The sequence below is a fragment of the Syngnathus floridae genome, chromosome 21 (assembly GCF_059516105.1).
Source record: "Syngnathus floridae isolate MCC-2025c chromosome 21, RoL_Sflo_1.0, whole genome shotgun sequence".
NCBI classification, from domain to species: Eukaryota; Metazoa; Chordata; class Actinopteri; order Syngnathiformes; family Syngnathidae; genus Syngnathus; species Syngnathus floridae.
Genome location: NC_142433.1, coordinates 9,900,221 through 9,920,039, shown reverse-complemented (window position 1 = coordinate 9,920,039; position 19,819 = coordinate 9,900,221). Strand labels below are relative to the sequence as shown.

Genomic DNA, 19,819 nt, shown 5'->3' with positions numbered 1-19,819 from the left:
GAAGTGCAATCAGGCTCCGCGAACTCCTCCGCGGTGCTTATAAACAGCCGCTCCGAGAGGCGGGAGCTTATTTCGGCCACTTGGCGCATGCGCACGTCCTCCCGGTTGTTCCGGGCGGCGTGCGCGAGTGTGCTTGCCGCTGGAAGTGCAATGAGGCTCCGCGATCTCCTCCGCGGTGCTTATAAACAGCCGATCCGCTAGGCGGGAGCTTATTTCGGCCACCTGGCGCGTGCGCACGGCCTCCCGGTGGAACCGGGAAGCGTGCGCGAGTGTGCTGGCCGCTGGAAGTACAATGAGGCTCCGCGATCTCCTCAGCGGTGCTTATAAACAGCCGATCTGCTCGGCGGGAGCTTATTTTGGCCACTTGGCGCGTGTGCACGGCCTCCCGGTGGAACCGGGTGGTGTGCGCGAGTGTGCTGGCCGCTGGAAGTGCAATGAGGCTCTGCAGTCTCCTCCGCGGAGCTCATAAACAGCCGATTCGCTAGGCGGGAGCTTATTTCGGCCACGGCGCGTGCGCACGGCCTCCTGGTGGAACCGGGAAGCGTGCGCGAGTGTGCTGGCCGCTGGAAGTGCAATGAGGCTCCGCTATCTCCTCCGCGGTGCTTATAAACAGCTGATCCGCTAGGCGGGATCTTATTTCGTCCACTTAGCGCATGCGCACGGCCTCCCGGTTGTTCCGGGCGGCGTGCGCGAGTATGCTTGCAGCTGGAAGTGCAATGAGGCTCCGCGATCTCCTCAGCGGTGCTTATAAACAGCCGATCCGCTCGGCGGGAGCTTTTTTCGGCCACTTGGCGCGTGTGCACGGCCTCCCGGTGGAACCGGGTTGTGTGCGCGAGTGTGCTGGCCGCTGGAAGTGCAATGAGGCTCTGCAGTCTCCTCCGCGGAGCTCATAAACAGCCGATTCGCTAGGTGGGAGCTTATTTCGGCCACGGCGCGTGCGCACGGCCTCCTGGTGGAGCCGGGCGGTGTGCGTGAGTGTGCTGGCCGCTGGAAGTGCAATGAGGCTCTGCGATCTCCTCCGCGGTGCTTATAAACAGCCGATCCGCTAGGCGGGATCTTATTTCGGCCACTTAGCGCATGCGCACGGCCTCCCGGTTGTTCCGGGCGGCGTGCGCGAGTATGCTTGCCGCTGGAAGTGCAATGAGGCTCCGCGATCTCCTCCGCGGTGCTTATAAACAGCCGATCCGCTCGGCGGGAGCTTATTTCGGCCATTTGGCGCGTGTGCACGGCCTCCCGGTGGAACCGGGTGGTGTGCGCGAGTGTGCTGGCCGCTGGAAGTGCAATGAGGCTCTGCAGTCTCCTCCGCGGAGCTCATAAACAGCCGATTCGCTAGGCGGGAGCTTATTTCGGCCACTTAGCGCGTGCGCACGGCCTCCCGGTGGAACCGGGTGGCGTGCGCGAGTGTGCTGGCCGCTGGAAGTGCAATGAGGCTCCGAGATCTCCTCCGCAGTACTTATAAACAGCCGATCCGCTAGGCGGGAGCTTATTTCGGCCACTTTGCGCGTGCGCACCGCCTCCCGGTTGTTCCGGGCGGCGTGCGCGAGTGTGCTGGCCGCTGGAAGTGCAATGAAGCTCTGCGATCTCCTCCGCGGTGCTTATAAACAGCCGCTCCGAGAGGCGGGAGCTTATTTCGGCCACTTGGCGCATGCGCACGTCCTCCCGGTTGTTCCGGGCGGCGTGTGCGAGTGTGCTTGCCGCTGGAAGTGCAATGAGGCTCCGCGATCTCCTCCGCGGTGCTTATAAACAGCCGCTCCGCTAGGCGGGAGCTTATTTCGGCCACTTGGCGCGTGCGCACGGCCTCCCGGTGGAACCAGGAAGCGTGCGCGAGTGTGCCGGCCGCTGGAAGTGCAATCAGGCTCCGCGAACTCCTCCGCGGTGCTTATAAACAGCCGCTCCGAGAGGCGGGAGCTTATTTCGGCCACTTGGCGCATGCGCACGTCCTCCCGGTTGTTCCGGGCGGCGTGCGCGAGTGTGCTTGCCGCTGGAAGTGCAATGAGGCTCCGCGATCTCCTACGCGGTGCTTATAAACAGCCGATCCGCTAGGCGGGAGCTTATTTCGGCCACGGCGCGTGCGCACGGCCTCCCGGTGGAGCCGGGCGGTGTGCGTGAGTGTGCTGGCCGCTGGAAGTGCAATGAGGCTCTGCGATCTCCTCCGCGGTGCTTATAAACAGCCAATCCGCTAGAAGGGAGCTTATTTCGGCCACCTGGCGCGTGCGCACGGCCTCCCGGTGGAACCGGGAAGCGTGCCCCAATGTGCTGGCCGCTGGAAGTGCAATGAGGCTCCGCGATCTCCTCCGCGGTGCTTATAAACAGCCAATCCGCTAGTCGGGAGCTTATTTCGGCCACTAGGCGCATGCGCACGGCCTCCCGGTTGTTCCGGGCGGCGTGCGCGAGTGTGCTGGCCGCTGGAAGTGCAATGAAGCTCTGCGATCTCCTCTGCGGTGCTTATAAACAGCCGCTCCGAGAGGCGGGAGCTTATTTCGGCCACTTGGCGCATGCGCTCGTCCTCCCGGTTGTTCCGGGCGGCGTGCGCGAGTATGCTTGCCGCTGGAAGTGCAATGAGGCTCCGCGATCTCCTCTGCGGTGCTTATAAACAGCCGCTCCGCTAGGCGGGAGCTTATTTTGGCCAATTGGCGCATGCGCACGTCCTCCCGGTTGTTCCGGGTGGCGTGCGCGAGTGTGCTTGCCGCTGGAAGTGCAATGAGGCTCCGCGATCTCCTCCGCGGTGCTTATAAACAGCCGATCTGCTAGGCAGGAGCTTATTTCGGCCACGGCGCGTGCGCACGGCCTCCCGGTGGAGCCGGGCGGTGTGCGTGAGTGTGCTGGCCGCTGGAAGTGCAATGAGGCTCCGCGATCTCCTCCGCGGTGCTTATAAACAGCCAATCCGCTAGGCGGGAGCTTATTTCGGCCACTTGGCGCATGCGCACGTCCTCCCGGTTGTTCCGGGCGGCGTGCGCGAGTGTGCTTGCCGCTGGAAGTGCAATGAGGCTCCGCGATTTCCTCCGCGGTGCTTATAAACAGCCGATCCGCTAGGCGGGAGCTTATTTCGGCCACTTGGCTAGTGCGCACGGCCTCAAGGTGGAGCCGGGCGGAGTGCGCGAGTGTGCTGGCCGCTGGAAGTGCAATGAGGCTCCGCGATCTCCTACGCGGTGCTTATAAACAGCCGATCCGCTAGGCGGGAGCTTATTTCGGCCACTTCGCGCGTGCGCACGTCCTCCCTGTTGTTCCGGGCGGCGTGCGCGAGTGTGCTTGCCGCTGGAAGTGCAATGAGGCTCCGCGATCTCCTCCGCGGTGCTTATAAACAGCCGATCCGCTAGGCGGGAGCTTATTTCGGCCACTTGGCGCGTGTGCACGGCCTCCCGGTGGAACCAGGAAGCGTGCGCGAGTGTGCCGGCCGCTGGAAGTGCAATCAGGCTCCGCGAACTCCTCCGCGGTGCTTATAAACAGCCGCTCCGAGAGGCGGGAGCTTATTTCGGCCACTTGGCGCATGCGCCCCTCCCGGTTGTTCCGGGCGGCGTGCGCGAGTGTGCTTGCCGCTGGAAGTGCAATGAGGCTCCGCGATCTCCTCCGCGGTGCTTATAAACAGCCGATCCGCTAGGCGGGAGCTTATTTCGGCCACGGCGCGTGCGCACGGCCTCCCGGTGGAGCCGGGCGGTGTGCGCGAGTGTGCTGGCCGCTGGAAGTGCAATGAGGCTCTGCGATCTCCTCCGCGGTGCTTATAAACAGCCAATCCGCGAGAAGGGAGCTTATTTCGGCCACTTGGCTCGTGCGCACGGCCTCAAGGTGGAATCGGGCGGCGTGTGCGAGTGTGCTGGCCGCTGGAAGTGCAATGAGGCTCTGCGGTCTCCTCCGCGGTGCTTATAAACAGCCGGTCCGCTAGGCGGGAGCTTATTTCGGCCACTTGGTGCGTGCGCACGTTCTCCCGGTGGAACCGGGAAGCGTGCGCGAGTGTGCTGGCCGCTGGAAGTGCAATGAGGCTCCGCGATCTCCTCCGTGGTGCTTATAATTGCTGATCCGCTAGGCAGGAATTTATTTCGGCCACTTGGCGCGTGCGCACGGCCTTCCGGTGGAGTTGGGCGGCGTGTGCGAGTGTGCTTGCCGCTGGAAGTGCAATGAGGCTCCGCGATCTCCTCCGCGGTGCTTATAAACAGCGGCTCCGCTAGGCGGGAGCTTATTTCGGCCACTTGGCGCGTGTGCACGGCCTCTGGTGGAACCAGGAAGCGTGCGCGAGTGTGCCGGCCACTGGAAGTGCAATCAGGCTCCGCGAACTCCTCCGCGGTGCTTATAAACAGCCGCTCCGAGAGGCGGGAGCTTATTTCGGCCACTTGGCGCATGCGCCCCTCCCGGTTGTTCCGGGCGGCGTGCGCGAGTGTGCTTGCCGCTGGAAGTGCAATGACGCTCCGCGATCTCCTCCGCGGTGCTTATAAACAGCCGATCCGCTAGGCGGGAGCTTATTTCGGCCACTTGGCGCGTGCGCACGGCCTCCCGGTGGAACCAGGAAGCGTGCGCGAGTGTGCCGGCCGCTGGAAGTGCAATCAGCTCCGCGAACTCCTCCGCGGTGCTTATAAACAGCCGCTCCGAGAGGCGGGAGCTTATTTCGGCCACTTGGCGCATGCGCCCCTCCCGGTTGTTCCGGGCGGCGTGCGCGAGTGTGCTTGCCGCTGGAAGTGCAATGAGGCTCCGCGATCTCCTCCGCGGTGCTTATAAACAGCCGATCCGCTAGGCGGGAGCTTATTTCGGCCACGGCGCGTGCGCACGGCCTCCCGGTGGAGCCGGGCGGTGTGCGCGAGTGTGCTGGCCGCTGGAAGTGCAATGAGGCTCTGCGATCTCCTCCGCGGTGCTTATAAACAGCCAATCCGCTAGAAGGGAGCTTATTTCGGCCACTTGGCTCGTGCGCACGGCCTCAAGGTGGAATCGGGCGGCGTGTGCGAGTGTGCTGGCCGCTGGAAGTGCAATGAGGCTCTGCGGTCTCCTCCGCGGTGCTTATAAACAGCCGGTCCGCTAGGCGGGAGCTTATTTCGGCCACTTGGTGCGTGCGCACGTTCTCCCGGTGGAACCGGGAAGCGTGCGCGAGTGTGCTGGCCGCTGGAAGTGCAATGAGGCTCCGCTATCTCCTCCGCGGTGCTTATAAACAGCCGATCCGCTAGGCGGGATCTTATTTCGGCCACTTAGCGCATGCGCACGGCCTCCCGGTTGTTCCGGGCGGCGTGCGCGAGTATGCTTGCCGCTGGAAGTGCAATGAGGCTCTGCGGTCTCCTCCGCGGTGCTTATAAACAGCCGGTCCGCTAGGCGGGAGCTTATTTCGGCCACTTGGCGCGTGCGCACGGCCTCCCGGTGGAACCAGGAAGCGTGCGCGAGTGTGCTGGCCGCTGGAAGTGCAATGAGGCTCTGCGATCTCCTCCGCGGTGCTTATAAACAGCCAATCCGCTAGAAGGGAGCTTATTTCGGCCACTTGGCTCGTGCGCACGGCCTCAAGGTGGAATCGGGCGGTGTGTGCGAGTGTGCTGGCCGCTGGAAGTGCAATGAGGCTCTGCGGTCTCCTCCGCGGTGCTTATAAACAGCCGGTCCGCTAGGCGGGAGCTTATTTCGGCCACTTGGCGCGTGCGCACGGCCTCCCGGTGGAACCAGGAAGCGTGCGCGAGTGTGCCGGCCGCTGGAAGTGCAATCAGGCTCCGCGAACTCCTCCGCGGTGCTTATAAACAGCCGCTCCGAGAGGCGGGAGCTTATTTCGGCCACTTGGCGCATGCTCACGTCCTCCCGGTTGTTCCGGGCGGCGTGCGCGAGTGTGCTTGCCGCTGGAAGTGCAATGAGGCTCCGCGATCTCCTCCGCGGTGCTTATAAACAGCCGATCCGCTAGGCGGGAGCTTATTTCGGCCACCTGGCGCGTGCGCACGGCCTCCCGGTGGAACCGGGTGGCGTGCGCGAGTGTGCTGGCCGCTGGAAGTGCAATGAGGCTCCGCAATCTCCTCCGCGGTGCTTGTAAACAGCCGATCCGCTAGGCGGGAGCTTATTTCGGCCACTTGGCTCGTGCGCACGGCCTCAAGGTGGAATCGGGCGGCGTGTGCGAGTGTGCTGGCCGCATGAAGTGCAATGAGGCTCCGCGATCTCCTCCGCAGTACTTATAAACAGCCGATCCGCTCGGCGGGAACTTATTTCGGCCACTTGGCGCGTGTGCACGGCCTCCCGGTTGTTCCGGGCGGCGTGCGCGAGTATGCTTGCCGCTGGAAGTGCAATGAGGCTCCGCGATCTCCTCCGCGGTGCTTATAAACAGCCGATCCGCTCGGCGGGAGCTTATTTGGGCCACTTGGCGCGTGTGCACGGCCTCCCGGTGGAACCAGGTGGCGTGCGCGAGTGTGCTGGCCGCTGGAAGTGCAATGAGGCTCCGCGATCTTCTCCGCAGTACTTATAAACAGCCGATCCGCTAGGCGGGAGCTTATTTCGGCCACTTGGCGCTTTCGCACCGCCTCCCGGTTGTTCCGGGCGGCGTGCGCGAGTGTGCTGGCCGCTGGAAGTGGAATGAGGCTCCGCGATCTCCTACGCGGTGCTTATAAACAGCCGATCCGCTAGGCGGGAGCTTATTTCGGCCGATTGGCGCGTGCGCACGGCCTCCCGGTGGAACCGGGTGGCGTGCGCGAGTGTGCTGGCCGCTGGAAGTGCAATGAGGCTCTGCAGTCTCCTCCGCGGTGCTCATAAACAGCCGATCCGCTAGGCGGGAGCTTATTTCGGCCACTTGGCGCATGTACACGGCCTCCCGGTTGTTCCGGGCGGCGTGCGCGAGTGTGCTTGCCGCTGGAAATGCAATGAGGCTCCGCGATCTCCTCCGCGGTGCTTTTAAACAGCCGATCCGCTAGGCGGGAATTTATTTCGGCCACTTGGCGCGTGCGCACGGCCTTCCGGTGGAGTTGGGCGGCGTGTGCGAGTGTGCTTGCCGCTGGAAGTGCAATCTGGCTCCGCAATCTCCTCCGCGGTGCTTATAAACAGCCGCTCCGCTAGGCGGGAGCTTATTTTGGCCACTTGGCGCATGCGCACGTCCTCCCGGTTGTTCCGGGCGGTGTGCGTGAGTGTGCTGGCCGCTGGAAGTGCAATGAGGCTCTGCCATCTCCTCCGCGGTGCTTATAAACAGCCAATCCGCTAGAAGGGAGCTTATTTCGGCCACCTGGCGCGTGCGCACGGCCTCCCGGTGGAACCGGGAAGCGTGCGCGAGTGTGCTGGCCGCTGGAAGTGCAATGAGGCTCCGCGATCTCCTCCGCGGTGCTTATAAACAGCCGACCCGCTAGGCGGTAGCTGATTTCGGCCACTTGGCGCGTGCGCACGGCCTCCGAGTTGTTCCGGGCGGCGTGCGAGAGTGTGCTGGCCGCTGGAAGTTCAATGAGGCTGCTCGATCTCCTCCGCGGTGCTTATAAACATCCGATACGCTCGGCGGGAGCAATTTTCGGCCACTTGGCGCATGTGCACGGTCTCCCGGTATTTCCGGGCGAAGTGCGCGAGTGTGCCGGCCACTGGAAGTCAAATGAGGCTCCGCAATCTCCTCAGCGGTGCTTATAAACAGCCGATCTGCTAGGTGGGAGATTATTTCGGCCACTTGGTGCTCTAATTTCTCTAATTCTCACTTTCTCGCTCTTGGCTAGAATAAAAATGGCGCAGAGAGGCAATTTTTCCAACCTGGTTAGGACCATCTTTTTCTCTCTCTCTCTCTCTCTCTCTCTCTCTCTCTCTCTCTCTCTCTCTCTCTCTCTCTCTCTCTCTCTCTCTCTCTCTCTCTCTCATTCTCTCGTTCTCTCTCTCTCTCATTCTCTCGTTCTCTCTCTTTCTCTCTCCCTCTCTCTCTCTTGCTCTCTCTCTCTCGCTCTCTCTCTCTCTCTCTCTCTCTCTTTCTCTCTTTATCTCTAACCCTAACCCTAACCCTAACCCCTCTCTCTCTCTCTCTCTCTCTCTCTCTCTCTCTCTCTCTCTATCTCTTGCTCTCTCGTTCTCTCTCTCTCTTTTTTTTCTCTCTCACTCTCTCTCTCTCGCTCTCTCTCTCTTTCTCTCTAACCCTGACCCTTACCCTAACCCTAACCTCTCTCTCTCTCTCTCTTGCTCTCTCGCTCTCTCGTTCCCTCGTTATCTCTCTCTTTCTCTCTCTCTCTCTCTCTCTCTCTCTCTCTCTCTCTCTCTCTCTCTCTCTCTCTCTCTCTCTCTCTCTCTCTTTCGCTCTCTCTCTCTCTCTCTCTCTCTCTCTCACTCTCTCGCTCTCTCGTTTTCTCTTTCTCTCTCTCTCTCCCTCTCTCTCTCTCTCTCTCTCTTTTTTAATTTTGACCAAAATAAAAAAGAAAAGTCTAAACTTTAATCAGACTCTATTCTTTACTCGAACAAAATTCTAGGGGAGTTTTCTTTCCAGATTAAAAGAGAAGATAGAGGCCGGGAGAGCACACATGAGGGCGCCATAGACACATAAAATAGCTGTCTTGCAAACAGGGCTTAGTTGGATAGAATCACTAATTAGTTATTATTATCTTTTAAATGTAGAAATAAATAAGTGGGGTAAACGCTAATAGATATTATTAAATTGTTTGTTAAAATTTTGTTTGATTTTGATCGCTTTTGGGGTGGATATGGTAATAAATACGCTTGGTGACAGTTGGTTGCCATGACAATGTAAGCGTCATCACGGATACTTCCGGCTTGGCTAACGTTTACTAGCCGCTTGACGGATAGGTTTAGGGACGGGATTGGTTGACGAGCCGCCGAGACACTTCGCTGAGGCTCATGGGAATTTGCCATTGACAGTGACACCGTGAACCAGGAAAGTGGCGCTGGGAATGACAATCTCCTAAAGTAAGATTATCCCGGTTGATAAATGTCAGATAAACGGATGATACGAACACAGTCCCTTTGATAAAATAATATTAATTGCGTGGATATAACGGTTTAAAGGGTTTTCATCACAATTGGACTACAGGCAGACCTTCAATTATGCTGATAAACTTGGCCAGAAACTTAAATGAAATAATATAACACTGAGTTAAATACAAACATACGTAATGATGGTTTAAATTCAATGAATCAATAAATTAAAAGAGGCAAAGACTGACCTCTTGATCTTTTCTGTCTGCGTTAAAGCTGGGCAGTTGACTTGACAAATAACTGTAATTTTAATTGACTAGGTAGACACACTCCGGGGCTCGATCAACCCCGGCGGGGCCTCCCTTGGGCGAGGGTGTCTGGTGATAATTGCCGAAACACTCTGGGACCCCAAGGTCCACTACTGATGACGTGTCTACAAAATTATGACGTTCAAATTACCCAGAACAACAATGACAACTTAATGGGACCCCTTTTGAAGAAAGTGGTTGGTTGAGTATAGAAACAAGATATTGGGTCAAGAATGCTGCAAGGTTGGTAGACGTGATGTGGTCCAGGGGTGGGACTTGGGGTTGCTTTCTTCTCTCGCGTCTCACTGTTTTTCCGTCTTGCTGGCTGGGGTCCCGGGGGGGGGGGCGCCTCGGCTGCTCCGGGGGGGTTCTGGTTGAGGTGCGGTCTCGCTTCGCCGTCCTTCGTTCCGGAGTTTGTGCGACTCCGGTGCGGCGGGGTTTGTTGAGGGGGACATGCGTCGGCCTGTGCCCTCCGCTGCCTTCTGTCTGGCCGGCTGGGTCGGCGGACCCTTTGGGGAATGTGTAGCGAGATAACCTTATAGACCTAGTCCTAACCCCTAATCCCTAAACCTAACCCCTAATCCCTAAACCTAACCCCTAATCCCTAGATCTAACCCCTGATCCCTAAACCTAACCCCTAATCCCTAAACCTAACCCTAAACCTAACCCCTAATCTCTAAAAAGAGGAAACTAACCCCTAATCCCTAAACCTAACTCCTAATCCCTAAACCTAACCCTAACCCCTAATCCCTAACCTTAACCTCTAAAGAAAACGGTTGGTTGAATATAAAAACGAAATATTAGTTCAAAAATAGTTCAAAGGGAATAGACAAAGGTAATCCAAGGGTAGGACTTTAAATTAGTGGGTTTTTTTTCCTCAGAGGTGACTAGATCGGGTAAGTACAGTCAAAATCAAACATACAATAAGCACAAACACGAGTTCAAGGTAAAAAAAATCACGCCCACGGATTATAATTTTGCCGTGAGTTCCGCCTATTGACGTAGTGTCCGTGTCACATGACTGCGACATAATATTATCTAAAACTGTTTGTGCGGTATTGTGTTATTATGTGCGGCGTCGTGTTCTGTGCGGCGTCGTGTTGTTCAGTGCGGCGTCGTGTTGTTCAGTGCGGCATAGTGTAGTTCAGTGCGGCATGGTGTTATTCAGTGCGGCATGGTGTTATTCAGTGCGGCATGGTGTTGTTCAGTGCGGCATGGTGTTGTTAAGTGCGGCATGGTGTTGTTCAGTGCGGCATGGTGTAGTTCAGTGCGGCATGGTGTTGTTCAGTGCGGCATGGTGTTGTTCAGTGCGGCATGGTGCTGTTCAGTGCGGCATGGTGTTGTTCAGTGCGATATGGTGTTGTTAAGTGCGGCATGGTGTAGTCCAGTGCGACATGGTGTTGTTCAGTGCGGCATGGTGTTGTTCAGTGCGGGATGGTGTTGTTCAGTGCGGCATGGTGTTGTTCAGTGCGGCATGGTGTTGTTCAGTGCGGCATGGCTTTGTTCAGTGCGGCATGTTGTTGTTTAGTGCGGCATGGTGGTGTTCAGTGCGGCATGGTGTTGTTCAGTGCGGCATGGTGTTGTTCTGTGCGGCGTCGTGTTGTTCAATGCGGCATGGTGTTGTTCAGTGCGGCATGGTGTTGTTCAGTGCGGGATGGTATTGTTCAGTGCGGCATGGTGTTGTTCAGTGCGGGATGGTGTTGTTCAGTGCGGCATGGTGTTGTTCAGTGCGGCATGGTGGTCAGTGCGGCATGGTGTTGTTCAGTGCGGCATGGTGTTGTTCAGTGTGGCATGGTGTTGTTCAGTGCGGCATAGTGTTGTTCAGTGCGGCATGGTGTTGTTCAGTGCGGCATGGTGTTGTTCAGTGTGGCATAATGTTTTTCAGTGCAGGATGGTGTTGTTCAGTGCGGGATGGTGTTGTTCAGTGCGGGATGGTGTTGTTCATTGCGGCATGGTGTTGTTCAGTGCGGCATGGTGTTGTTCAAAGCGGCATGGTGTTGTTCAGTGCGGGATGGTGTTGTTCAGTGCGGCATAATGTTGTTCAGTGCGGCATAATGCTGTTCAGTGCGGCATGGTGTTGTTCAGTGCGGCATGGTGTTGTTCAGTGCGGCATAATGTTGTTCAGTGCGGCATAATGTTGTTCAGTGCGGCATAATGTTGTTCAGTGCGACATGGTGTTGTTCAGTGCGGGATGGTGTTGTTCAGTGCGGGATGGTGTTGTTCAGTGCGGCATGGTGTTGTTCAGTGCGGCATGGTGTTGTTCAGTGCGGCATGGTGTTGTTCAGTGCGGGATGGTGTTTTTCAGTGCGGGATGGTGTTGTTCAGTGCGGCATGGTTTTGTTCAGTGCGTTATGGTGTTGTTCAGTGCGGCATCATGTTCTTCAGTACGGTATGGTGTTGTTCAGTGCGGCATGGTGTTGTTCAGTGCGGGATGGTGTTGTTCAGTGCGGAATGGTGTTGTTCAGTGCGGCATGGTGTTGTTCAGTGCGGGATGGTGTTGTTCAGTGCGGCATGGTGTTGTTCAGTGCGGCATGGTGTTTAGTGCGGCATGGTGTTGTTCAGTGCGGGATGGTGTTGTTCAGTGTGGCATGGTGTTGTTCAGTGCGGCATGGTGTTGTTCAGTGCGGCATGGTGTTGTTCAGTGTTGGATGGTGTTGTTCAGTGCGGAATGGTGTTGTTCAGTGCGGCATGGTATTGTTCAGTGCGGGATGGTGTTGTTCAGTGCGGCATGGTGTTGTTTAGTTCGGCATGGTGTTGTTCAGTGCGGAATGGTGTTGTTTAGTGTGGCATGGTGTTGTTCAGTGCGGCATGGTGTTGTTCAGTGCGGCATGGTGTTGTTCAGTGCGGCATGGTGTTGTTCAGTGCGGCATAATGTTGTTCAGTGCGGCATAATGTTGTTCAGTGCGGCATGGTGTTGTTCAGTGCGGGATGGTTTTGTTCAGTGCTGGATGGTGTTGTTCAGTGCGGCATGGTGTTGTTCAATGCAGCATGGTGTTGTTCAGTGCGGGATGGTGTTGATTAGTGCGGCATGGTGTTTTTCAGTGCGGCATAATATTGTTCAGTGCGGCATGGTGTTGTTCAGTGCGGCATGGTGCTGTTCAGTGCGGCATAATGTTGTTCAGTGCGACATAATGTTGTTCAGTGCGGGATGGTGTTGTTCAGTGCGGGATGGTGTTGTTCAGTGCGGCATGGTGTTGTTCAGTGCGGGATGGTGTCTTTCAGTGCGGCATGGTGTCGTTCAGTGCGGCATGGTGTCGTTCAGTGCAGCATGGTGTCGTTCAGTGCGGCATGGTGTCGTTCAGTGCGGCATGGTGTTGTTCAGTGCGGGATGGTGTTGTTCAGTGCGGCATAATATTGTTCAGTGCGGCATGGTGTTGTTCAGTGCGGCATGGTGTTGTTCAGTGCGGCATAATGTTGTTCAGTGCGACATAATGTTGTTCAGTGCGGGATGGTGTTGTTCAGTGCGGGATGGTGTTGTTCAGTGCGGCATGGTGTTGTTCAGTGCGGGATGGTGTCTTTCAGTGCGGCATGGTGTCGTTCAGTGCGGCATGGTGTCGTTCAGTGCAGCATGGTGTCGTTCAGTGCGGCATGGTGTCGTTCAGTGCGGCATGGTGTTGTTCAGTGCGGGATGGTGTTGTTCAGTGCGGCATGGTGTTGTTCAGTGCGGCATGGTGTTGTTCAGTGCGGTATCGTGTTGTTCAGTGCGGTATCATGTTGTTCAGTGCGGTATCATGTTGTTCAGTGCGGTATCGTGTTGTTCAGTGCAGTATCGTTGTGTTGTTCGTATTGTGTTGTGTTGTTAGTAATGTGTTGTGTTGTTCGTTTTGTGTTGTGTTGTTCGTATTGTGTTGTGTTGTTCGTATTGTGTTGCCTTTAACACTTAGCCTCTAACACTTAGCCTCTAACACTTAGCCTCTAGCACCTAGAAGGTAAATAAATAGGAAGGAAGGACTCACCGGTGACGTCTTTGCCCACATCCAAGCGTTGTACTTTGTATTTTCATCCTTCTGACAGTGGAAAACATATAGCCAACAAACACCGTGGAACCTAAACGAATGAAAGAAAACTATCATTTGGCCACAACCAACATTCACAGATACAACACAATGTGACGTGCGGGGTTGAGGTTAAAGGTTGAGTGAAGGGCCCTCGTTTTAAACAACTTTTTTGAAAAGGATTGGGAACAAGTAAGACGTATTTAATTTATTTAATGGGAAGTAGTAAGAGCTATTGAATTTAATCTATGTATTATATTCTATTGTATTGTATTCTGTTGTATTCTTTTGGATTTTATTCACACTAACCCCACTAAAACTTCAGCCCACAAAAACTCGCCTCTGGCGCCTAGCCTCTGGCACTTAGCCTCTAACACTTAGCCTTTAACATTTAGCCTTTAACACTTAGCCTAGAAGGTGAATAAATAGGGTTAAAGGTTGAGTGAAGGGCCCTCGTTTTAAACTACTTTTTTGAAAAGGAGTGGGAACAAGTAAGACGTATTTAATTTATTTAATGGGAAGTAGTAAGACTTATTAAATTTATTTAATCTACTTTTCTTCCCAGGAAAAATTTGATGTGCTGCAATTCCAGATTTCCAAAGTGAATGAAGGTATGAAATCCTTTAAATTATGATTTTGTATAAATACTAGGCATAAACACAAACTTTACTTGTTTGAAAATGACTGGTTACAAGACAGACTTCTTTAATTTATTCAGTGGGAAGAAGACTTATTTAGTTTAATTGATCTATTTTTGTTCCCTGGCAAAATTCGATTTGCTGAAATTCCAAATTTCCAAAGTGAATGAAGGAATGAAGTCGTTTAAATTATGATTTTGTATAAATACTAGGCATAGACACAAAATCCACGGCACAAAATGGGCAGACTTTACTTGTTTGAAGAGGACTGGTTACAAGACAGACTTTTCTGATTTATTTAATGGGAAGAAGACTTATTTAGTTTATTTAATCTATTTTTGTTCCCTGGCAAAATTGGATTTCCTGAAATTGTATTTTGCCAAATCTTGACTTGAGACCTGATAGGAAGTATTAAACGCTTAGTTAAATGAAAGCAATTTAAATTATGACTTTGTATAAATACTAGATATTAACAGAACATCTACTGCGCAAAATGGGCAGAGTTTACTTGTTTGAGGAGTGGCTTATTTAAGACTAAGATTTATTAAATCTGTTTGTTCCCAGGCAAAATTGGATGTGATGCAATTCCAAATTTCACCACATGATGGTGCCCAATTTTGACTTCATAGGACATAGGACACTTAGCTTGTTATTATGTTCAAGGTAATCAGATTTGTTTATTATTCTAATATCCTTTTCAAAACTATTCTGGATTACTACTTTGGATCTATTCTACATTACTTGGAAACAACATATTCTGTAACAGATTAGGCAGTATAATCACATATGTTAACTTGAGAGTGCCCACACTCAATCTACTTATCGTGATGTGTTAAATCAATTACTGTTAGACATTATTTGTCTGATAATCTACCAAATCTTTGAATTGAAGAATTTGTGATTTAATTAATAGCTTGTTATTATGTTCAGGGTAATCAGACTTGTATATAATTCTAATGACCTTCTTTTGAAAACTATTCTGAATTACAATTTTGGATCTTATATCACTTTGCAACAATATACTCGGTGACAGATTAGGCAGTATAATCACATATGTTAACTTCAGTGCCCACACTGTATTTATTTATGGTTATTTGTTAAATCAAGTACTGTTAGACATGAAATAGGAAGTGTTTAACATAAATGTTATGGCTGCTCACCATTGTAGCTCGCTCCTGGTCAATGATACTTGTAGCTCGCTCCTGGTCAATGATACGAGCCTCTTCTTGCAGTGGAAAACTTACAGCCAACAAACACCGTGATACCTAAAGGAAGGAAATTAAACATTAACATTTAGCCTCAACCAACATTCACAGATGTAACGCAACGCAAACTACACAAACGTAAATCTTTTTAAACACAATGAGTTGTACTTACCGTGTACGCTCTAGACGGTCCACTTGCAATCAGAAAATAAACATATTTCTGTTGATAGTCGTCGTGTTTGTATCCCTTGTCTCGCTCAAGGCCATTGCGCCCACAGATTTGAATTTTGGCGACAGTTCCGCCTATTGACGTCATTTCCGCGGTGTAATACCCGCATATCTGAAACGGCAAAGTTAAGAGTAGAGTTAAATAAAGTTTTTAATCAACGCAATCATTTACAACCGTTGACCAGTCGAAATAATCGTCGAAATTCGACGTTCCCCTCGAACGCCACACTCACTCGCTTTTCAGGGCAACAAAAGTACTTCCTTTTTAAAAACGATGAGTTGTACTTACCGTGTACGCTCTGCACGGTCCAGTTGCAAGCAGAAAATAAAAATATTTCTCGTTAGTCGTATGTTACCATCCGCTGTGTCTTTGTCAACATCGCCATTTTCCTACTTCCTGTTGCGAGCCACGCCCACGGATTCAAATTTTGGTGGAAGTCCCGCCCATTGGTGTCGTTTTCGCGTATAGCAAATCCGATTGGTTGGGAAGGGGGCGCGGTTATGCAGCCGAGGGGTCCTGTGATCGGTGGGATGTAAAGTAGGCGTCGACGTCACGTCAGCGTCACGTGACCACGACGTGGCAGACGTCATATAGCAACCGCTGTTTTGTTTAGTAGACTTACAGTTGTTATGCATTGACATAATGGCGCACACTCCAAATAGATTTAAATAAATTAAATAATTCTTCCGCCCACTCCCTTTTAAACAAGTTAACTCTCCCCGCGGATTTGAATTCCGGCGGAAGTTTCGCCCATCGACGTCACGTCTGTCACGTGACCACAACGTGGCAGATGTCATATAGCAACCGCTGTTTTGTTTAGTACATTTACAGTTGTTATGCATTGGCATAATGGTGTGCACTCAAAATAGATTTAAATAAATTAAATATTTCTTCTGCCCACTCCCTTTTAAACAAGTTAACTCTGCCCACGGATTCTAATTTCGGAGGAAGGTCCGTCCATTGATGTCTTGTCTGCGTCACTTGACCACGACGTAGCGACGTCATATAGTAACCGCTGTTTTGATCAGTAGACTTACAGTTATTATGCGTTGACATAATGGCGCACTGGTTAGCATGGCCACCTCTTCAGCATGATGTTGCGGGTTCGACGCCTGATCAATGTTAGCATGGAGTGAGCTGAAGTGCATGGCGCTGAAGATTTGAATCTTTGAAATGCGCTGAGGTCTGACATATCAGGCAGAATGGTTTGCCATCACGTTCAACAAAAAATTGAAACTTTCCCACTCTGATAAAAACGTCCTGTGTTCATCTACATATTTCCGTTTTGCTGTGCATCTTTTCCCTGCCATTTCGAGAACCCAATTGACACTAATAGTTTACTGGAATGTGTTTGCCCATCCTACTTTGTGGAATTTCACCACATGCGCTTTTGACCAAAATACCAAATTGAACTCAAGTGAAGCCAACACGCACAACCCCCCCCCCCACACACACACAAATGTTGATATGAACATAAAAGAGCCGCATGCGAAACCTGTACTATACATTTTTATTTGTATAACATTTTCACAACAGCTGTCACACAAACAAAGCGGGAAAAAACGAAGACGTGCGTGTTCCGCCCACGCTGGATTTATTTGCACCTTTGAAAAGACACCGTATTGCCGCAGATGTGGCAAAGAGTACTTTTGGGCATCTGAGACGGAAGGATGTCCAAAGCATCACGTCACCAGCTGGTGTTAGGGCCACAGAATGAAGGCCAAGGAGAAGAATAGCAAGAGAAACAGAAACCTCTCCTCCAATTGTTTGATTTGTCTCTTCTGAGCTTCGATGAATTCTTTCAGCTCTTTGTTCCTCTAGGACGGACAAACTGAAAGTTGCCTTCAAAAGCCAGTAAGCGTGCAAGTAAGTGCCGGGCTGGCTTTGGGCCCTTACCTGTTGCGCGCTGTGCAGCAGATCCATTCTCTCTTGGAGGATGCAAGCGTCGCGCTCCCTCAACTCACACATCAGGGCTCGCTTCCATTGGTCCACGGCGCTCCTAAGCTCTTCTCTCTGATCCGCCGTCAGCACGTCATTCACGCCAGCGTGGCTGGCTTTTTCGCCGTCCGTGGCGGGGCAGTCCCGCTGCGGTAGCGCCTCGTACAACATGGCCTCCAGCTCCAGGATCCTCTGGGCCGCAATCCTCGTCCATCAGTGGTCCGGCGGGAGATTTGAGGGCGGCTTACCTTATGAGCCTGGTCCATGGAACACTTCCTGAAGTCCAACTCTTCATCCAGGTAGCCCTTCTGCTTGCAGAACATATCCTAGCACAGCTCAAGGTCAGAATTTTTGGGGCACATTGCCGGAGTTCCCCTTGGCTGATGTCGCGTGTCTGTCTACCTTCTCACTTTCAATGTCCAACATCTTCTGTTGAAGTGCTGACTTGGTCACTTTGATGTATTCTAACCACTGAGGAAAGGCTGCTGTCACATAAGCAGAATGCGAGAGCGTGCGTGGACGTGCGCGTTACCTTCTCGGCTAGGGTGAGAAGGGTCCTGGCGTGAATCACGACCACCTGCTCCTCGTTGGTGAGATTCTGCAAGAGCCCAAAGGCACAGCGTCAACAAGCTTCTTTCAGCGCAAAGCCTTCCAAAAGTCACATTTGAGCCGCCGAGTCTCGTGGAGTGCGAACATAAGGAGTTCGACATACACTTACGGCGTTATAGCCCAGGATGTCCAGCTTCTTCATCAGATCACTGATGACGATGTCCGGGGGAAAGGCGCAAGGAGCAATGTAAGGTGTTCTGGGACCTCGGGTTAAGGTTAGGGTTGCGAGGGACGCCTTACGTACGCTCACGCCCTCGGCCTCGCAGTAGATCTGCAAAGGGCTGAGGCCGTCTGGGAAACGGACTTGCAGGAACTTCAAGACGGGGGAGCGCCACTCCCTCTCCTGAAAGGCAGAGGCATGCATCCGTCCGTCCGTCCGTCCGTCCGTCCGTCCGTCACATCTCTGGCCTCAACACGCTTGTGCGAGTCTTCCCACCTCCAGCTCCAGGATGCGGAACTCAAGCAGTTCGTTTTGGTCTCGGATATCCTGGATGTACTCTTTCAGACGCGCTTCTTCCGCCTCCATCCGCCTGACCTGAAAAGACAGTCAGACCTCATCTGCGGGGCTTCCCGACGGGTGTGACGCCAAGCGACTCCGCCCAGCGCCTTTCTTTCCGTCACCTTTTCGGCCAACTGCTGATTGCTCTGACGCAGCAGCTGCTTCTCCTCCACCCACTTGACTCTGCTTTGATAGTGACCCATTTCTACCATCAGCTTTTCTCTGGTCTGAAAGGAGGAGGAGGGAGGCTCCTCCTCCTCCTTTCAGACCAGAGAACACCCGAGGCTGGGTGAGAACGGGGAGGCTGCGACCCGGCCGGGGGTTGTGGGAAGGGGCGCCACCTTGATCTCCTTCTCGGCGTCGTAGTCCCCTTCGCTGGTCTGGGCTAGCAGAGCGTAGACTTGTTGCAGCGCTTGATATTCTTGCGTCAGCTGGCGGTAGCGAAGCTCCGCCTCTTCATGCACACACCAATGCAACACAGCACTAGTACCAGAATCAGTCAGACCGGCGACAAAGCACCCGCGACGCAAAGACGAGTCCGATTCCAGGCTGAAGAGGAATGTTTGGTGCCAATACGCTGGCAGAAATGGCGGGCTACCTCTTCGGGTTCCGTGTCGGGGGTTCTGTCGGTGTGAAAAGACAAGGACGATCCGTCCGAGTCCACCAACACGTCTTCGTCGTAGCCGTAAAATGTTTCGATGACCTGCGGGCGCGGAAGCAAACATCTCTCTGAACAAACTGAAGCGACACCTCACGATGAATCGACGAGAGGAACGATAGCGAGAAAAAGGCCATTTCATCTTGCGCAACACCAAGCAGCCGCAAACAAACAGACTCACCTTGCAGGACCTCACGCTTTGTTCCTCCTCAGAGATTCTCGACGTCGGTATCGTAGCAGCAAATCTCTCTCCTGTCGACACAAATAATCCACCTTTGAGATTCTTTGGATGCAAAGGGAACAAACGGCTCCGGCGCAGAAACAAACGCGACTCACAATGACATTTCTGACATGAGCTCCTGTCTCCAGAGCCTGAAAAACACGTCACCGGCGATGATTGGAGGGACGCTCGTCTTTTCCAAAAGTGACAACTACAGGGTGTGTCAGGGTTTTCCAGATTATCTTTATCGTATCATTATGTTGCTTTGACTTTGACTGCAACCTGTAATAAATAATATTTATTTATTTATTTATCCCTATCGCTTATCCCTTCCTACACAAAGTCGTAAAACACCCCTTGCTATGTTTTGACTAGAGGTCAAGGGCTTTCTCTATTCAATCCACTCTTACACCCACCCTGTTTCTCTTAATTAAAATGCTCGTGCAGGAGCCGAGAGTCAGACTTCATTCGTACAACGGATGGACTCTCCACCTGCAGGTGTCCAAAAGAACTTACTTGTCTCCCGTGTGGTTCTTGCAAAATAAGTTGGAGCGAGCGCAACTCTAACAGGGTGCATTTTGCCACTAGCTGCCTACGGACAATGACGTCGCGCTCGCGGCTCATGGTTGACGGGCTGAGCAGCCGGGCAAGTCCGTCGTTTTCAGCGCACAGCGAGTGGCAAAGGCGCTGACAA

The 19,819-nt window shown here is 53.1% G+C and overlaps 2 protein-coding genes across 2 annotated transcripts in view; both read right to left on the bottom strand.

Moving 5' to 3' along the window:
* Positions 1-19,415, bottom strand: part of LOC148380536 (janus kinase and microtubule-interacting protein 3-like) — a 44,065-nt gene extending 24,650 nt beyond the window's left edge. The window contains exons 1-4 of the mRNA XM_088365701.1: positions 19,242-19,415; positions 19,087-19,157; positions 18,846-18,950; positions 18,589-18,701 (exon numbers count right to left, since the gene is read on the bottom strand). The gene's annotated coding sequence lies outside the window, so the exon portion shown is untranslated. The remainder of the gene's footprint in view (positions 1-18,588; positions 18,702-18,845; positions 18,951-19,086; positions 19,158-19,241) is intronic.
* Positions 16,895-18,459, bottom strand: LOC148380537 (janus kinase and microtubule-interacting protein 3-like). The gene is made up of 8 exons (XM_088365698.1): positions 18,370-18,459; positions 18,185-18,283; positions 17,858-18,091; positions 17,672-17,737; positions 17,542-17,610; positions 17,388-17,465; positions 17,098-17,331; positions 16,895-17,018 (listed from the first exon to the last, which is right to left on the bottom strand). The coding sequence occupies exons 1-8, from the start codon at positions 18,457-18,459 to the stop codon at positions 16,902-16,904; spliced, it is 987 nt and encodes a 328-aa protein (XP_088221824.1). The 3' UTR covers positions 16,895-16,901.
* Positions 19,416-19,819: the final 404 nt, after the last annotated feature.